The 16,790-nt window shown below is 40.6% G+C and overlaps 3 protein-coding genes across 5 annotated transcripts; 2 read left to right on the forward strand and 1 right to left on the reverse strand.

Moving 5' to 3' along the window:
- The first annotated feature begins 1,546 nt into the window (after nucleotides 1–1,546).
- Nucleotides 1,547–5,961, forward strand: mmadhca (metabolism of cobalamin associated Da). 3 transcript variants are annotated; one of them, XM_086068892.1, is made up of 8 exons: nucleotides 1,547–1,644; nucleotides 2,051–2,103; nucleotides 2,405–2,546; nucleotides 2,751–2,968; nucleotides 3,967–4,072; nucleotides 4,172–4,299; nucleotides 4,789–4,875; nucleotides 5,409–5,961. In XM_086068892.1, the coding sequence occupies exons 2-8, from the start codon at nucleotides 2,092–2,094 to the stop codon at nucleotides 5,628–5,630; spliced, it is 915 nt and encodes a 304-aa protein (XP_085925018.1). In that variant the 5' UTR covers nucleotides 1,547–1,644; nucleotides 2,051–2,091; the 3' UTR covers nucleotides 5,631–5,961. The 3 variants fall into 3 exon arrangements, with proteins under 3 accessions (XP_085925018.1, XP_085925020.1, XP_085925019.1); XM_086068894.1 differs by having other exon boundaries at nucleotides 4,172–4,287; XM_086068893.1 differs by lacking the exon at nucleotides 1,547–1,644 and adding an exon at nucleotides 1,683–1,747.
- On the reverse strand, nucleotides 5,003–8,893 carry LOC147178328 (uncharacterized). The gene is made up of 4 exons (XM_086068890.1): nucleotides 7,779–8,893; nucleotides 7,278–7,387; nucleotides 7,059–7,205; nucleotides 5,003–6,965 (listed from the first exon to the last, which is right to left on the reverse strand). The coding sequence occupies exons 1-4, from the start codon at nucleotides 7,824–7,826 to the stop codon at nucleotides 6,023–6,025; spliced, it is 1,248 nt and encodes a 415-aa protein (XP_085925016.1). The 5' UTR covers nucleotides 7,827–8,893; the 3' UTR covers nucleotides 5,003–6,022.
- Nucleotides 8,474–15,523, forward strand: pspc1 (paraspeckle component 1). Its single transcript, XM_086068889.1, has 10 exons — nucleotides 8,474–8,988; nucleotides 9,569–9,718; nucleotides 9,799–9,950; nucleotides 10,120–10,215; nucleotides 10,294–10,490; nucleotides 10,612–10,696; nucleotides 11,823–11,931; nucleotides 12,314–12,371; nucleotides 14,711–14,847; nucleotides 15,197–15,523. The coding sequence occupies exons 1-10, from the start codon at nucleotides 8,596–8,598 to the stop codon at nucleotides 15,380–15,382; spliced, it is 1,563 nt and encodes a 520-aa protein (XP_085925015.1). The 5' UTR covers nucleotides 8,474–8,595; the 3' UTR covers nucleotides 15,383–15,523.
- Nucleotides 15,524–16,790: the final 1,267 nt, after the last annotated feature.

The following is a 16,790-nucleotide window of genomic DNA, read 5'->3' on the forward strand; positions in this document are numbered from 1 at the left end:
GGGTGGATGAGATCAAATCCTGCCAAAACAGTCGCCATTTAGCAGGTTGCAGGAGTTGTGAATCACGCTTTTGAGTCATCACTTCTGGGTTTAGGTCCACTGGGATTTTCCCTTCTAATCGTGACATTTTCCTTGAAGTGTTTGCACCATCTATGGTGTCAAACCCTGAGCTGCAGCCAGCCACTGGGGATAATATGGATGGTCCACTTCCACAAGACGATAAGGAAGGTCCACATCCTGCAGATGTTCCATCGGAAGATGAAACATCCACTACAGAGAAGTCACCCCATACTAATTCACCCACTCCCTTTCCAACTGACATGGATGTGTGATATATGACTAGCCGACCTGGATAAGTGACTCCTCAAGAAACATTGCACTTCCCAAATGTCCCCCCACAAAACAAAACACACGGAATTGTGTGAAGACAGCCATCCTCACGGATACTCCTGAGAAGGCACTTGAAAAAGCTTTTGATGAAAGACAAAAGAAACTCCCAGGTAAAATGCAAGATAGGAAATAGGAGTGTGCCATAAAATCGATTCTCATAAGAATCGCGACTCTCTTTTAGTACGATTCAGAATCGATTTTAAATGTCCCAAAATCTATTTTATTTTAATTATTTTATACTGTCTTCCCTTTGTTTGTGTGTGCCTTTATTGGGAGCGCTGTTCCTGTTGTACCCAATTTGGCCACTTAGAGGCAGTGTGGTTCCATGCGGTCTAATACACTGTTAAGTTGTAGCCACATTAGAGAGTATAAGGAAAAAGTCACGATCAAGTTATTCCAATAAAAGTTGTTTTTTTGCAGCGTGGAGCTGTTTTTTTGAGTAATAAAAGTGCAGCGAGTAGCGCACTAATTAGCATTAGCGAGTCAGACTGGAGTAGATCATTACGATTCCTTGAACATCTATAGATTGAAGCAAAAATCATTGTCAATCAAATCATTTTGAATCAAAAATCTTTTTAATTGAAAATCGATTCTGAATCGAATCGCACACCCAAAAATCGGAATGGAATCAAATTGTGAGACATTCAAAGATTCCCACCTCTAATAGGAAACAAAAAAATAAACCAATTGAGAAGAAAATCACATATAGCAGGCAGCTCTGAGTGATGTTCCTGTGCCACTTGATGAAGCATCTCATGATGAAAGATCTGACCCTGAGAGAGGTCAACCAGAAAGCACAGATCTCTCAGTGGGTGACTTTGTTATTGTCAATTTTGCAACCAAACTCAGGAATGTCCGTTACATTGGCACGGTTGAGAAAGCTGACGATGATGAAATAGTCACACACTTTCTCAGAAGACCCATTTTTGTCACAAAGCAAAATGATGTGGCACATGTTCCTAAAAGTGATGTTGTGAGGAAACTGCCACAACCTACAAGGCCTGAAAAGAGCAACACTTCATCTTTCTGTGCAACCTTCAGGGCTGGAATGTAGAATAGGTCTTTCTTGCTATTGAGTAAGAGATGTTCTAGTCAAGTAGAGTGCAATTTATGAGTTAGGAAAGTTTACCTTTTCTTTGCCGCCATCTTATGGTGAGTTTTACACCGCGAGTATGCCGCTCAAACAGCGCGTGCGCAGCCTGTCCTAATTTGCTTTCCGTAGTTATTTTGCGAAGGTTACGACGTATTTGCCAGGTAAGAACATTCTGTACTTTATTCTGAGTTAGTGCAGATTAAGGCTTGTGTGTTGTGGAACATTTAAAAATGAATGTATAGATGTGCCCCTCTCTTGAATTATGTAAGCAGGCATTAAGATTTCAAATGTCAAAACAAGATCAGCTGATTCACCTTCGGGTTTCTTTTAATCGCCATTAACGCTGTTTGTCGAAGTTGTCACACTGTTATGAAGTTAAGGTTGTCTTGCTGTTTTCGCCTTTGCCAAATTAAAATAAATACGTAACCATAACATTGCGTCAGCTAGTGTGTGTGTGTGTGTGTGTGTTGTAACAAACCTTAGCTAGCATGTCCCGTTAGCTACAACTTTCGCTAGATAAATGACTTAGGCATGCCCAGTTATACATTCGTTTATGTTTTCGAACAGGTCATACGGTTTATTAAGAAGGCAGAAGTCGACTCTCAGCGATGCACAGCACGGTAAGTGACACATTTGTAGCTTCTTGTAGATGTGCTAACTACCATCCGGTTAGCTAATGTTTGACATGAGGTGGTACACTAAACAGATGTTCAAAAAGAAAGAAAGAAAAAGTACATTTAGAGAACGATCTTGTCGATAATTGTGCGTCCAGGAATCACAATGTATCCGCATATATCACTCAAAGATCATTGAATTTATTCCGTTGCTAAAGTACTCAAACCATGGATTGAACCTTCAGCAAAAACAAACAACTTGTGGTTTTCTTTCACCATTTAAAGTGATGCTTTTGGTACTTTGTAGGTGCTGTGTGGTGGAGGGCGGCTGGTCCAATCTCAGACCCTCGGGCGGCAAATATTTGCTGCTCTGAAGGTCGGCAGAGTCAGAACTTTCTCGACTGCAAACCCAGATGAACCTTATGTGTCCGTGTCGCACACAGAATCAGGTATGCTTCTAAATATTGTACTGTTGTAAAATACCACCTATAGAATATGTAAAACGTTATGCATGGTCAAACTGTTTAATTTGCACCATAGCGATTTCAAGTACAAAAGCAAAAAAATAACTGGTTCAGATTTTTTTTGTAATTCTGCTAATTAACTAAGCAAACAACAGCTAAAGGTTATTATAACTCAGGTGTCCTCTGCAGGACCTAGGACTGTGTGGCCCGATGAGAACATGGGACCGTTCGGACCTCAGGACCAACGATTCCAGTTACCAGGCAATGTCGGATTTGACAGCCACCTGGATGGCGTGGAAGAGAAGAAGAATTCTCCAGTTGACAGGACTATGCCTGATGTACTCACGGCCCCATGCAGCACAGAGAGACAACAGTTCATCCTAGCCCAGTTTGTCAATGAGTTTCAGGTTCGAGTTTCTATTGTACTGTATATTACTAATGGCTCAACTTTGCCATTGCTGTTGTAGAATGAGAGATTAGAAAATTCTAACATTTTGACTTAACAGCAGTTATCCCAATGTCTGTGCGTCCGTAGTTAAACCTTCAATTAGATTAACCGTCCATCCATTTTCAGTAGCATCTATCCCAGCCAATCACGGGCAAGAAATGGACTGGATGCCATCCAAACACAGTAAATTTGATTTTTCAAAGTTAAATTACCCTTAAAACATACACTTAAGACTTAAATATGCCAAGCACATGTTTTAAAACGTCACAGACACAATAAACAGCATTACCATATTTTTCTAGGATTTTTTTGGGCTGAATTTGTAATTAGTATTTTGAATTTTAACATAATGCAATGAGTGTAACCACCGACATGCATTTCTTTATGAAGGCAATTATGGGAAGGGTTTACAGAAAATAGTATTATGCAAAATATTTATCTAACATTGGACCCATTTCGCCCACTTCTCCTAATGGTTATAAGTGAACCACTGTATATTTGCGGATTGGCATTCGTGTGTGCAGATTTATTTTATTTTTTTGGTGAGGGGTGGGGATGGAACCTATTTGCTGTTTTTGTGCTCAAAGGTTCAGGCCAAAGAAATAACAATATTGCTTTGGCGTTACCGGATGGCATTTTGGTGCCAAGCAATTGTTGAAATAAGTTGAGGACCTTATTTACACATTTGCATTTAAGCCACATCTTGTGTTATCTATAGGCAATGACAGTGCAGTAAATCTTTTTGGGTGTGTGTGAATTACTCACGGTTTTCGCTTTTTCCGTCTCACCCACGGATAACGGGGGTTCACTGTATTTAGTGAATGAAAGGTTCATGTCAACCAGTTCTTGAACAGTTTGGCTTAATTAAACCTGAACGTACCCTGAATTGAACCTAATGTTTATTTATTTCGATCAACACTTGCATTTAAACTTTGGTCTGCTTGTGCTTCTCATCAGGGGAAACTGGGCCCCATATCCAAACGCGTCCACAAAGCTGAGCAGTACTTCAATCAAGCAGACACAGATTGCTCCATAAGTTCCTGTCCTGAGCTGTTAAGGAAAGGTGAGTGTCGTTTTTTTTTTTTTTTTTGTGAGTTTCACCAAAAGAGTGGATATGAAGTGCTGGTTCATAGAGCTAACTATAGAATATTTGGCTTGTCAGATTTGGAGCTCTTGTTCCCGACAGTGCCCAACACTTCCATCACATTAGTGACGGTCTCACAGAGAAGCGGTCGCCGCAAGGAGGCGGAGCCAGACAGAGAGCAGCGACTCAGCAAAGTGAGTCTTGAGGTGTGAAGTGGAACCTTTAAAGTTGAATCAACCCGTGGTCCTCATTAGGGTTTAGCTGGTGAATTTCCTAGCTTACTTTGGGCAAGAGCTGTACGTGCTGCACACTGGTCAGGTCACCAGCTAATCACAGGGCACATATAGACAAACAACTAGCCAACCAATTTCAGAGCACATTAACAACCATTTACATTCACACTAATGGACAATTTGGTCCTCAATTAAGCCGAGCTTCTAATGCTGAACTTTGTTCTTTTTTTAACTAACCAACCAGTAGATCATACAACATCACCATTGCCATCTAGCATCTATGACAGTGAGCTTCAGCCTGGGAAAATTATTTTCTACAGGATATATTCTTTGGTGGATAAATATGAACAACTAGACTGGAGCAGGTTGTGTTTAAAGTTAACTGTGTTCTGTACATGATGCCAGTGTTTGGATACATAAGACGTATGAGGAAATGCTCACTGTGCTTCCTCCTCACTGCAGTTTGTGAGCGGTGCTAAGGAGATGTGTTTTGCACTGTGGACCGCAGGCTACTGGGCTGACTTTATCGATCCGTCAACAGGAGAAGCTGTGAGTTCTTTAGCCGCATTCAATTCTGTAACTGTAGACATGTGATCGGGTACACTTGTGAAAGAAATGAGCTAAATCTGAATTTTTAAAAAAAAACTAATATTTTTATTACTTTAGATACCTGAGAGGAGAAAAATATTATCAGTATGATGCAGTGCTGTTCCAGGCCGCTGCAAACTACACTCACATTCGAAATTGTTAAATACTGTTAATGCTTCTTTGAATGAGTGAACTGCAACTGAGTATTGTTAAGAGTTCTTGTGTTTAATTACAGCACAAATGGTACCCTTACATTACATAAACACTCTCTGTATTAATTATGTGCTTGTTACTGCAATACTACCAGAGATAAATTCCTTGTGTGGTGGTCATTCTGATAAGTGTATTGAGCAACTTGAGGCCAAAATGATGTTCTTACCTAATTGTTGTTCACATTGCTTTGGCAAGGAATAGCATCATTGTACAGGAATCAATTTCTCAACCTCGTTGTTTTTATTTTCAAATTTGTGGTAATTGCTGTCTTTTTCCAACAGTTCTTCGCATCCCCGCTTATTTCAGGCGCTGGACAAACAGGGGCGGAGCCACGGCATTCTGGCTTCCGCATCGAGATGTCGGGCACCTGCACGGTTATCCAGCACATTCTGAGAGGAACGCCTCTGTTTGTGGGGACGGTTTTCACCAACGCGCCGACCCACAGCGGCGCCATCACGCGACTGCAAGGACTCTCACATGAATTGGATGATGAAGCTGAATAGTTTTCATGGCACTCCAAGTCAATCCAATGTTGTGAAAAGGCTTGGCTAAGAAAAGCATGTGTGGTTTTTACTTGTCTCTGTAAAGTGCGTGTACCACACTGCAAACGGACTCGACTGATCCACAGCAACTCTATGCTGGCCCTGCACCCGCCCTGCACTGAATCCTCACACCAGCACTAGGACTTCATTTGACTCTTTGAGGAGTCACCACCAGGGGATTTTAGCAGACAGGGTGTCACTTTTCGAGGTTAGACTCAGCCGCTGTTTTCAAGTATTGATGGATTCAGCTGCTGAACCAATAAAGTGACCTCAGGCTACACTGATAAACAAAGCCTGTCATTTGCTTTTCTCACAGGAAGCACAATTTAGAACTCATAAGTCTTGGTCCTATGTCAGAGTTTCCTGGTGTTGGTAGAAGCCAGCAGCGTCGCCTGTCCTTGATCACAGGCCAGAGAGACTTTTGCAGTCCTTTTCTTAAAAAAAGCTTTAAATACAGTAAAAAAGTCCTTCTTTTTTGGTGCCTGGAGATGGTCTTTCAAAGCCCGAGCAAGAGCTTCTACAAATACAAGTTGACAGCACATCATAGAAAAATACAGACGCTCCTTCGATCCAAATTCCTGACAGAGGTCCTTGTAGATGTCAATGTGGAAGTCGCCTATGTTCTGTGGGTGGTTGGGACGTGTTTCCATCACAGTGCTCTGAAGCTGTGCTAACATCCAGTCAATGTCCATCTCCAGCACCGATTTGGCATTGGAGTGGGCAATATGGTCCATCAGCTTCCACAGGAACACAGTACAAAATATGTTTTCTTCCTTTGTCCACGTTTCTGCTGGCGGGTGAAGACAAATGTTTCCTGGCTTTGTGCGCACCTCAGTGGGAATATAAGCGTGAAGTTGTATTTCTTCCTTCTCGGACGTTTGTACAGGGGTGGGAAGAGGAGCCACCAAGATGTCCCTTGTGTCTTCCGATGAATCGCTGTCTGCGCAGTCCTCTTCAAATCCATAGCGACCCGCCAGCCTCATGTTTTCCAGGCAATCCCTGAGCACTGAGATTGATTGTAAAGCGATTTCGCCGATTTCAGACACCTGATGAGGCACATCCAGGTGTGGCACAAAGTCCAGCTGCGATGACATTTCGGACAGCGCTTCGTTCACAGTTTTGGACACCTTTGCTGCGACCAACTCCAATAGGTGATCACCGCAAGGAGAGCGAACCTCCCCGGCGTTTATTGTGTCTTTGAGAGCCAGTAGAAGCGAGTCCCAAATGCATGCATGGATATCATCCTCTGTCACGCAGGAGTAGTTGAGCGCCCGGTGCGGAAAGTCACAACCATTCCTATGAAGGAGAGAAAACATCATTGTACAGATTTCAGAGTTTCCTCCGCATGTGTTTGTTTCTACTGAGTGTGGGTAGAGGCATTGGACTTACACTACGATCTGGGCATGCTCTTTCACCTGAGGCAACACAACACTCAGCACCTCTTGGGAGATTTTGTATAGGATGCTTTGCCACATTTTCAACATCACCATAAAAGCATTGCAATCAAAATGACCATATTCTATTAAGTCCCACGTCCTGTAGGGAAGAGTTAGCAGTCGTTAGCCCACAATGGCAGTGAATGATTTGAGATTATTTTGTTTTACTTACTCGGTTGTTAAGCCATCTAGGTACAACTGTAATTCGCTTTTGAAGAATTCAGTGGCAAGCAGGGGCATGTTCAAGTTGCTGCACCGCAGATATTTGGGTTCAATTGGGGACTGACAAGAAACAAAATTATTACACAAAACAACTACTAGATTAGACAAGTAGATTTGAAAAAAAAATACTAACAAGAGATGGGTTTTAATGGACACTCATTCAACATGTCTTTATTATGGTTGTTTTCAGCACTATACAAATAACATTTATTTACATCATCACCCTAATTAGGCAGGCAGACATGTTGATACTGTGCTTGGATGTCAATAGATTGTGCACGTGGATCACGTGCATTACGTAACAACCACGAGCCTACGTTTGTCATGCTTTCAATGTAATCACTATTCTATTACAAATGAAATTGTGCTCATGTTTATGCATGACTTGAAATGTAAACTTATCATTGGATTTTAGTATGTGGGTTCACGCTGCATATGTGTGATTACTTACGTCATCGCTGTGGGAGTGAGCAGAATGACCCCTCTGATCGTTATTCATACTTGTTTTCAGGGAAGAGGCATGCCTCAGTCCTGCCTTAATGAACCCTTTCAAGGTAAAGTCTTTTGAAAGAAAAGAACATTTCACCGCCTCTCGTCAAGAAAACAAGTTAAACACTCCATCTGTGTAATTTGACGCGTTCCACCTTGACAATGGACGTGTTGCGACTGAACACGACACGTTTGTCACGTGACGTCATCCACAACTTCGTCTTTGCGCGCACACACGCACTGTACTGTACTTACTACTTCTACCTGCCGGTTTTGAGTAGAAGCACCAGTTGCTCAAGCCACAGGGATATTATTTTGGGGACCTGGATTCTCCACCTTTGGTAGTTGCAGGCCCTTTTCTAAATGTGTGTTACGTGTTAATATTGAGTGAACACGCTGTTATTTCAATGGGTGACCAGCAGAGGGACCTGGTGGAACAATTTTATGGATGGCAGTAGAAGAAATGACGAGGAAATAATAAAAGTACGAGTACGGGAGCACGCTGGCTGTTAAAAAAATAAATAATCAGAACTCAAAATAAAGCTCCCCATGGCTGTTAGAAAAAAAAAAAAATCAGAACTCAAAATAAAGCTCCCCACAGCACGTAGTCAAGGTTAAATCTTTGCGCACAGAAGTGGCCTTCTATTTACTTCCGGTAACCAAGTTGCGCGCGCATCTTTCGCCATATTGACACCAAATTCTCCTCCATCGCCATTCAATTTGCTTTCCTCTCCAGTTAAACTTACTGAAGACTGCGTTAGCGATTTAATGACCAAACTATGGCTGACCAAGATGTACAGTTACCAAACCCGCAAAGTAGCAGTTCACCAGCACCACCCAAAAGCGGTGGAAACTCCCCCGCCGCCGCCGACGACGACGAGCAAACGCCTGTAAACAAAGACAGTCCAGCTGCACGGGGTGAGCAGTTATCTACGCCTGAAGAATCTGAAGGAGCCGCGATGGAAAGCGGTCAGACTCCAGTACAAATGACGCTGGATATTTCAAGTTTTAGGAAGCCAGGCGAGAAAACTTTCACGCAGCGCTCCCGTCTTTTTGTTGCGAATCTGCCGCCGGATATACCCGAGGAGGAATTCGTCAATTTGTTCGCTAAATATGGAAACACAGCCGAAGTATTTATTAACAAAGAGCGAGGATTTGGGTTTATTCGTTTGGTATGTATAAAGTGCATGAATTAATCCTTATTTCCATGACTGCTGTTAACATGCTGTAACGTTTTGTAAGAACGCCACTTAGCTCGTTACAATACTTAACTTTGGTGCAAGTAGTGTCATGTTTAAATTAATCTTTTATAATAGTTATAGTTGTTTAAAAATAACTGTTTACGTTTAAGAACAAATAAATTGACAGTTTAAAACAAAAGCGAACATACAAGGATCATTTATTGATTTTAGCCCACTATCTCTCCTTGCATGTCTGGATGGGTGCCGTTTTGCAACTGAAAATGCAGTACAGCAAACAGTCCCATTGAATTCCATCCACAATGAGGCATTAAAATTAATACTGTACAAATAGAGAATTATGTTTTGTACCTTCTTGACTGGTGTGTACTGTATTACTTTTTTGTCAAGTGAAAAATACATTTATAATCGCACACATTTTTTAACTTTTGACATTTTTGTTTTGGTGTAAATTGTAAATGAAGATTCAGTTTGGATTTTAAATTAATCAAGATCAACATAACACAGACCAGGTTTATATATAATCTTTCTAATGTTTCTTTCCGTCTTCCAGGAGAGCCGTACACTAGCGGAAATTGCCAAAGCTGAGCTAGATGGGATGGTATTGAATAATCGACCAATCAGGATCCGCTTTGCTGCTCATGGCGCGGCACTCACTGTGCGCAACCTTTTGCCTGTTGTCACGAATGAGCTCATGGAACAGGTAATGTAGACAAGAGCGTTATAATAGCTCTTTTTTTCCCTTTTGTCTAGTAGTGATGATATGCAACCATGTGCTTTTAGGCCTTTTCACAATTTGGCCCGGTGGAACGGTGTATCGTTGTGACAGATGACCGTGGGCGGCCCACTGGCAAAGGCTTTGTGGAGTTTGCAAGCAAAGCGGCCGCACGTAAAGCCCTGGAATGCTGCACAGAGGGCGCGTTGCTGCTAACTGCGTATGTTTTTGTCTAAAATGATTATACCTGCATGGCAAGCTATTCATAGCTTGCAAAACCAAGTAATCGTTAATGTTAGGGTGCATGTAATACGAACAAAATTAGATTTATTATTGTCATTGCACAATGTAGGACAGAAGATCGAACATGTTTATGCCCCTCTCCTTAGAACGCCGTGCCCAGCCATTGTAGAGCCCACAGAGCATTTTGACGATGAGGAAGGTTTGCCTCAAAAAGTGTTTTCGATAACTCCGAAGTACCTCAAGTGAGTCAAAGGTCGATTAATGATAAGGTTTTTTAGTGACTCAAAACCGTTCTGCAGCGTTTGCTTGTCTTTCATCAGGGAACGTGCGCAAACACCGCACTTCGCCCAGCCGGGCACATTTGAGTTTGAATACTCATCTCGCTGGAAAGCTCTTGACGAACTGGAGAAACAGCAGCGAGAGCAGGTGGACAGGAGTATTAAAGAGGCCAAAGAAAAGCTGGAGGCTGAACTGGAGTCGGCGAAACATGAACATCAGCTCATGTTAATGAGACATGGTAGGATCTATTTGGACTGCTTCAGCTAATTCCTGCAAGTGCAAACATTCTCGTCAGTTCCGTTATAAGAATGCGCTCACTTGCCCCTCCTTCACCTCCTTAACATTGCCATCCTATTCAGATCTAATGAGACGTCAAGAGGAGCTGAGGCGACTCGAGGAGCTCCGCAACCAGGAGCTGCACAGGCGAAAACAGATAGAGTTGAGGTGTGTTTTCCTTGCCTACATAACACGGACAACTGCTGCAGGAATATGGATGTAAACAACATTGCACAATACACTACATTACAATGTACACAAAAATAGTGTGCATTCCTTGTAAATTCGTTTTACTAGATATTCATAATGGTATTTTTCGTCTTGATAAAGTTGTGATTGATTTATTTAATTTGATCTGCTAATAAATTCAATTGTTTTAAATGTGATCTTTAATCCATTTAATAGTTTTTCTTATTTTAAATAAATAGGTAGAAAAAAATTAAATCATTATCAATATCGACTGATATGAAATACTGAAACTGTGAAACATTTTTCAGCCATATTGCCCAAAACCTCAATGCTGTATTTTACACGACTTGGCAGTGGGCGGCTCTGTCTCGCTCGCTTAAACCATGAAATGGGCGTGTGCAGTGGATCGCTTAAAGGGACAAGTGTCGAACTTAAGGCCTTGGGGCCAGATTCAGCCCGTCACTTCATTTTATGTGTCCCTCGAAGGCAAATCATGTTTATCAAATTTATGTTTCTTGCTCAAATATCAAAATTGCAAATTGTTTTTACTTTTAATAATGTTGACATATTTGCAAGCATTTTATGATTGAATAATTGAATAAATGTTTCTCCCCCTACTGGCTTCAGCATACAGCATGTAGTAAAATGAGCCAATCATACATTGATATGGGTTCACATTCACAATAATAATGTTTCTCAGAGGGAAAACATAATTACGATGTCCGCGACAAAAATTAATTTTACACCCTTGGCTTAAAGAAATGCCTACATCTGTCGGCCAATCACATGGCACTGATGTCAGGGCCCTCCTTAACCTGTGTTCTCGAACCAGGTTGGACGAGATTCTGAGGAACAGTTCCACTGTATCCGCACGGCCCTGAAAAAGTGTAACAGAAAAGCGACCAAACAGGGCAGAACCAGGCTGTTTTGAGGCAGAACCGTTACAATGGAAAAGGGAATTTTACTTATCGTGTAACTTTCCTGTTATCAGATTTATTTGCAGGTACGGTTGCACTGTGTTATCTTGCTATGATGTCACTATTTACACAGCTAAAATCTCAGCACTCAAGTTGTTCTTTCTTTAACATGCTGTGCATGTCTGCAGGCATGAGGAGGAGAGAAGGCGACGAGAGGAAGAAATGATGAGAACACACAGAGAACAGGATGAGCTGAGACGCCAACCAGATACCTTTAAACCAGCCTACCAAGACAATGTAAGGGTAACTTAGTCATGCCGTCAAACTCACGAAAACGTACACTTTTGATAATTTTATATTTTGACACAAAACTGAAAAGAGCACAAAATCAAAAGCCAAAAACAATTTGATTTGTATTTGTGCGTTACAAGACAAATTTCACATATAACTGTGACTTGTGATTTCTAAGGGTGCACCAATCAATTGGCTGGGATTGAGATCGGCCTCGATAGTGAAAGCCAATTCGTCTAATATCACATATGATGATTTCTGACCAGTTCATGAGATAACAAGTAAATGCTCTATTGTTGCCAGTTACGTACCTCTTGCATGTGATGTGTGAGTGTGGTGTCATTGGCTATCAGGGTTGCCATATGAAAGTTCTTCTTCACTTTTTCAGAGAGAACAGGAAATGAGAGCGGCTGATATGGGCACTCGTGGAGCCATTAATATGGCAGGTATGATTGTGTAAACAGTAGTAGATGCAAGAATGAATTCCTCAATGTTGTGTGTCAATCTTTCTTGTTTTGCATTACAAGCTGGCCATCGGCTCCTTCTCAAAAAATTAATGTTTTGAATATTTATTTCTATTTGGGAGCTCTCATCCTCTGTTTGACGGTTAGTTGCAAATTAAATGATATAAAGTGCTGCTCAAAAGTTTGTGAACCTCTTGAGCAATTTTGACTTTCCAATTGTTGTTCAATCTGAACCATTACATTTTATATGAAATAACAGGTGTAGGTTTATCAATTCAATGCATTGTTCTTTTTTCTAAAAAAAAATTAAATAAAAATCAATTGTGTAGTCAAAACTTAATTAAAAAGAGTTTTTGGTCAATTCGTGTAGGTGCAAAAGTAAGTGAACCCTGAGCTGCATTTCTTAAAACAAGCAGTCAAGTAGGATCAGGTAGGACAAATTGGTAGCTAAACTAACCACTGAAATGGGCAAATGAAATGAGAGGTTTAGCAAAGAAATTGTGCATCACAGACTGAGATAGAGACAAAATCACATCACTTTAGTCTTATCCAGGTGAACCCATACTGGTCAGTCATGCTGAGAGGAAGAGAAATGGGGAAAGCTATAAAGTCATCTAAAAAAAAAATAGCTTCATCATTCCACTGTGAAGCAAATCATCTGCAACTAGAGAACACTGACAATTACTACAATCCAGCCTAGAAGTGGACGACCTTCTAAAATATCAGCAAGAACCACAAGAAAAATGATAATTCGGGTAAAAGCCAACCTGTGCATCACATCGAGGGATTTGCAGACCTCTTTTGCTGCATCAGGGACACGTGCATGCTTCAACAATCTGAAGAAAAGTCCATCTTCAAGGCTTTCATGGAAGGCTTGCCATGTAGAAGCCTCTGCTCACAAAAAAGATCAAAGCTGCCCATCTCAACTTTACCTGGACAAACCTGAAGCTTTTTGGAAGTTCCTTCTGTGGACAGATGAGTCCAAAATTGAGCTGTTTGGTCACAACTAAAAGTCATGTTTGGTGAAAAGTCAACACTACATACCAGCAAAAGAACCTTCTCCCGACAGTGAAGCAGGGTGCTGAGAATGTTAAGTTCTAGGCTGGCTTTTCATCCTCAGGACCTGGACAACTCCACATAGTCCAGGGAATCATGAATTCAGAGGAATATTGTGAAATCCTGGATCCTAACCTGAAGCCGTCCTTTGTGAAGTTACAGTCTGGTGGACGATGGATCATGCAACATGACAATAATCCAAAGCATTCCAGCAATACAACCAAGGAATGTTTGAAGAACAACAAGATTCATGTTGTGGATGTGCCCAGTCAAAATCCTGATTTAAATGCTTTCAAAATACTGTGGCGGGACCTGAAGCGGGCAGTTTATGCTAGACGCCCATCCTACCTCTCTCAATTGGCTGAATTTTGCAAGGAAGAGTGGCAAAAATCCCTCACAGTAGATGTGAAAGACTGATAAGTCACTAAAGAAAGTGTTTGGATGAAGTTCTTATTGCAAAAGGAGGTGCAATGTCTGATTAAGTGAGAGGTTCACATACTTTTGCACCCATGAAATCTGAGTTTTTCTTAAAACCAATTTTGTTCAAGAATGAATGACAATATTATCATTCTTTTTGTTCAAGTCCATTATTTTCAATGTCAGCATTGTAGATTGGGGTATGACTAAACATTTAATAAGGTTATTTTAATATTTTACAAATATACAAAAAAATCTGACCATGCCTGCAGGCTTCACAAACTTTTGAGCAGCACTGTGTGTGTTATATCTATATATATAGATAGATAGATAAGATAGATATAGATATGTTCAAGTTTTTCTTTTTAATGTTAAAATAGCTTACCTTTACAAATCTCACAGAATGAAAAGCCACGATAGAGTGATTTTGCAATAACTGAAACGCAAAGTTGCTAAATTGAGCTCAGGTTCCTCCCGTTTCCTTGAGATGTTTTTCCACATCTTAATTAGAGTACACCTGTTGTAAATTCTGTAGATTTTTTCTAAAGGCACCTACTTGTTTATTTAAGGTCCCACAGTTGACAGTGCATGTCAGAGCACAAACCAAGAATGAAATCAAAAGTATTGTTTCCAGGCCTCTGAGACAGACTTTGCCACAATCCCTCAACAGTATCACATAACAGTAAAACACATAACCCCCCTCATTACCATATACTACACAACGTTACAGTGTTAAAAACAAACAAACAAACAAGCTCCTCCTAATCTTAAAGGATTTATTGATCGTGTCTCAGGGAACGCGACACTGACCCTTCCGATGACCAACCCTGTTGCTTTGTTTTGTGTAGATGGCTTTAACCAGGCCCCAGCAGGACCCAGCGCTAACCAAGGTCAAATGATGAATATGGGTGGAAGAGGCGCCGCCATCATCCCAGAGGGAAATGCAAATATGGGCCCACTGCTGATGTCTGAGAATGGCAACATGGTAACGTATTTGGCTCGAGAGTGCTTTAACTACTACCAATATTGAATTTTTTTATTTATTTTTTGGGGGGTGGAGGTCAAGGGCATTTTGATAATTGTAGGTTGACTAAGCTGATATTGCTCAATGAATGATTGAAAATGATTACAATTTTAAAACAAAAAAGAACACGCTAACAGTTTGTCTCTCTGGCTCTCTTCCACTGCTCCGCCAAACCCCCAATCTGTTATTTTTGTGGATGAATTGGATCAAAACAACTCTGGATCCATTGCACTTGTAATATGGGGTTTGCCGTTTGGTGGATACTGGATTTCCCTCTCAACATCCAACATATGCTGCCATGTCAACATAGCGAGGCGACAGATACCCGCTGAGTAGCTTGCTGGCAGGACGAGTGGAGGTGGAGTCACCGAAGCAGCAGCAGCCACCACCACCATCAACGCAGGGCCCTCCTGGGGGTCCGTCACCAGTGTACGGAAGGGGGAGTCCTGTAGATGGAGTGTTTGACGGGCCAAATAGCAAGCGCCCCCGCTATTGACTACATATTGCTTTCTCAGTCTCTTCCTTACCTCCCTACTACATCTGTATTTTGCTGCCTTTTTTCCAGTTTATTTTATACATAATGCATTTTTCTGTTAAAAAAAACAAAAAAACAATAAAAAATATATTAAGATAGAAATTTGAAGTTGGTTTTCATGTTCACATTTACAACACTTCGCTGATTGAAACATCAGGTCAAGTCCTCTTTATTTATATCAATCATAATGTCTTGCTAGGGGTGAGAGAGTTGTCACTTCTGAGTGCTACCAAGTGAATTGAACAGTTAAAGCTACCGTGGTCAAATAGACATTACCGTACTACGGCATCCTGGCCAAAATTCTGTCTGTAGGAAAGGTCACTTTTACTCATTAAGGTTATAAACTAACACGCATCGTGTACAAAAACTATACCCCCCCCCCCCCCCCCTGTTCACATGCCATGTTTTTGTGTTACAAATATGATAAGTCATTTCAACACTTTCAGTGATTGTGACCAATAATATAATAATCTATAATAATACAAAGCAATTATCAGTTGATTTTTCCAAAAATCTTTTAGAGATGAGATGTAAGATACAAAGATCTGAGATAATATTGTTGCACAAGTCTGCACACCCTCTGGAGGATGTAGCTGTGTTCAAAGTTAGCCAATCACAACTGTTATACTAAAAGTGAGTCAGTAGACTCCACCCACCATTTATACTGCTTCTGATTAACTCCAAATTAAATTAAGATGTTAGTAGGCTTCCTCTGCTTTTTTTGGTTGCTTTCTATTTAAAGAGACTACAAATTTTAGATTTTTAAAAAAAATGTCCATTAAAAAAAAAACTTAATTTCAATATTATGCAAAAAAACTTCAATCACATTGTGTGTGTGTGTGCGTGTGTGTGTGTGTTTTAAATGTAATCATTGGTCTAGTAATCACTAATTATATTACATAGGTCATGCCGCAACTTATTTATGACATATTAAGCCGCCATTTTTCTGATACGGGTACCCGTATCAGTAGACTCCACCCACCATTTAAACTGCCTCTGGTTAATTCTAAATTAAATTAAGATGTTAGTGGGCTTCTTCTGCTTTTTTGGTTGCTTTCTTTTTAAAGAGACAGTGTGTAGAAATATATATATATATATATATATATATATTTTTTTTTTAAACAACCTTAATTTCAATATTATGCAAAAAAACGCTCAATCACATTGTGTGTGTGTGTTTTTTTAAAATGTGATCATTGGTCTAGTAATCGCTAATTATATTACATAGGTCATGCCGCAACTAAACATGGCATGTTTAGCCGCCAATTTTCTGATACGGGTACCCAAAGGAGAATAACTTCCCCAACGTCATAATTAGTTAACCTGGCAAGAGCCAGATTGATAATGAGAATCACTCAAGGGAGTTCTC

The sequence above is a fragment of the Leptonotus elevatus genome, chromosome 2 (assembly GCF_054856555.1).
Source record: "Leptonotus elevatus isolate MCC_2025b chromosome 2, RoL_Lele_1.0, whole genome shotgun sequence".
Lineage (NCBI taxonomy): Eukaryota > Metazoa > Chordata > Actinopteri > Syngnathiformes > Syngnathidae > Leptonotus > Leptonotus elevatus.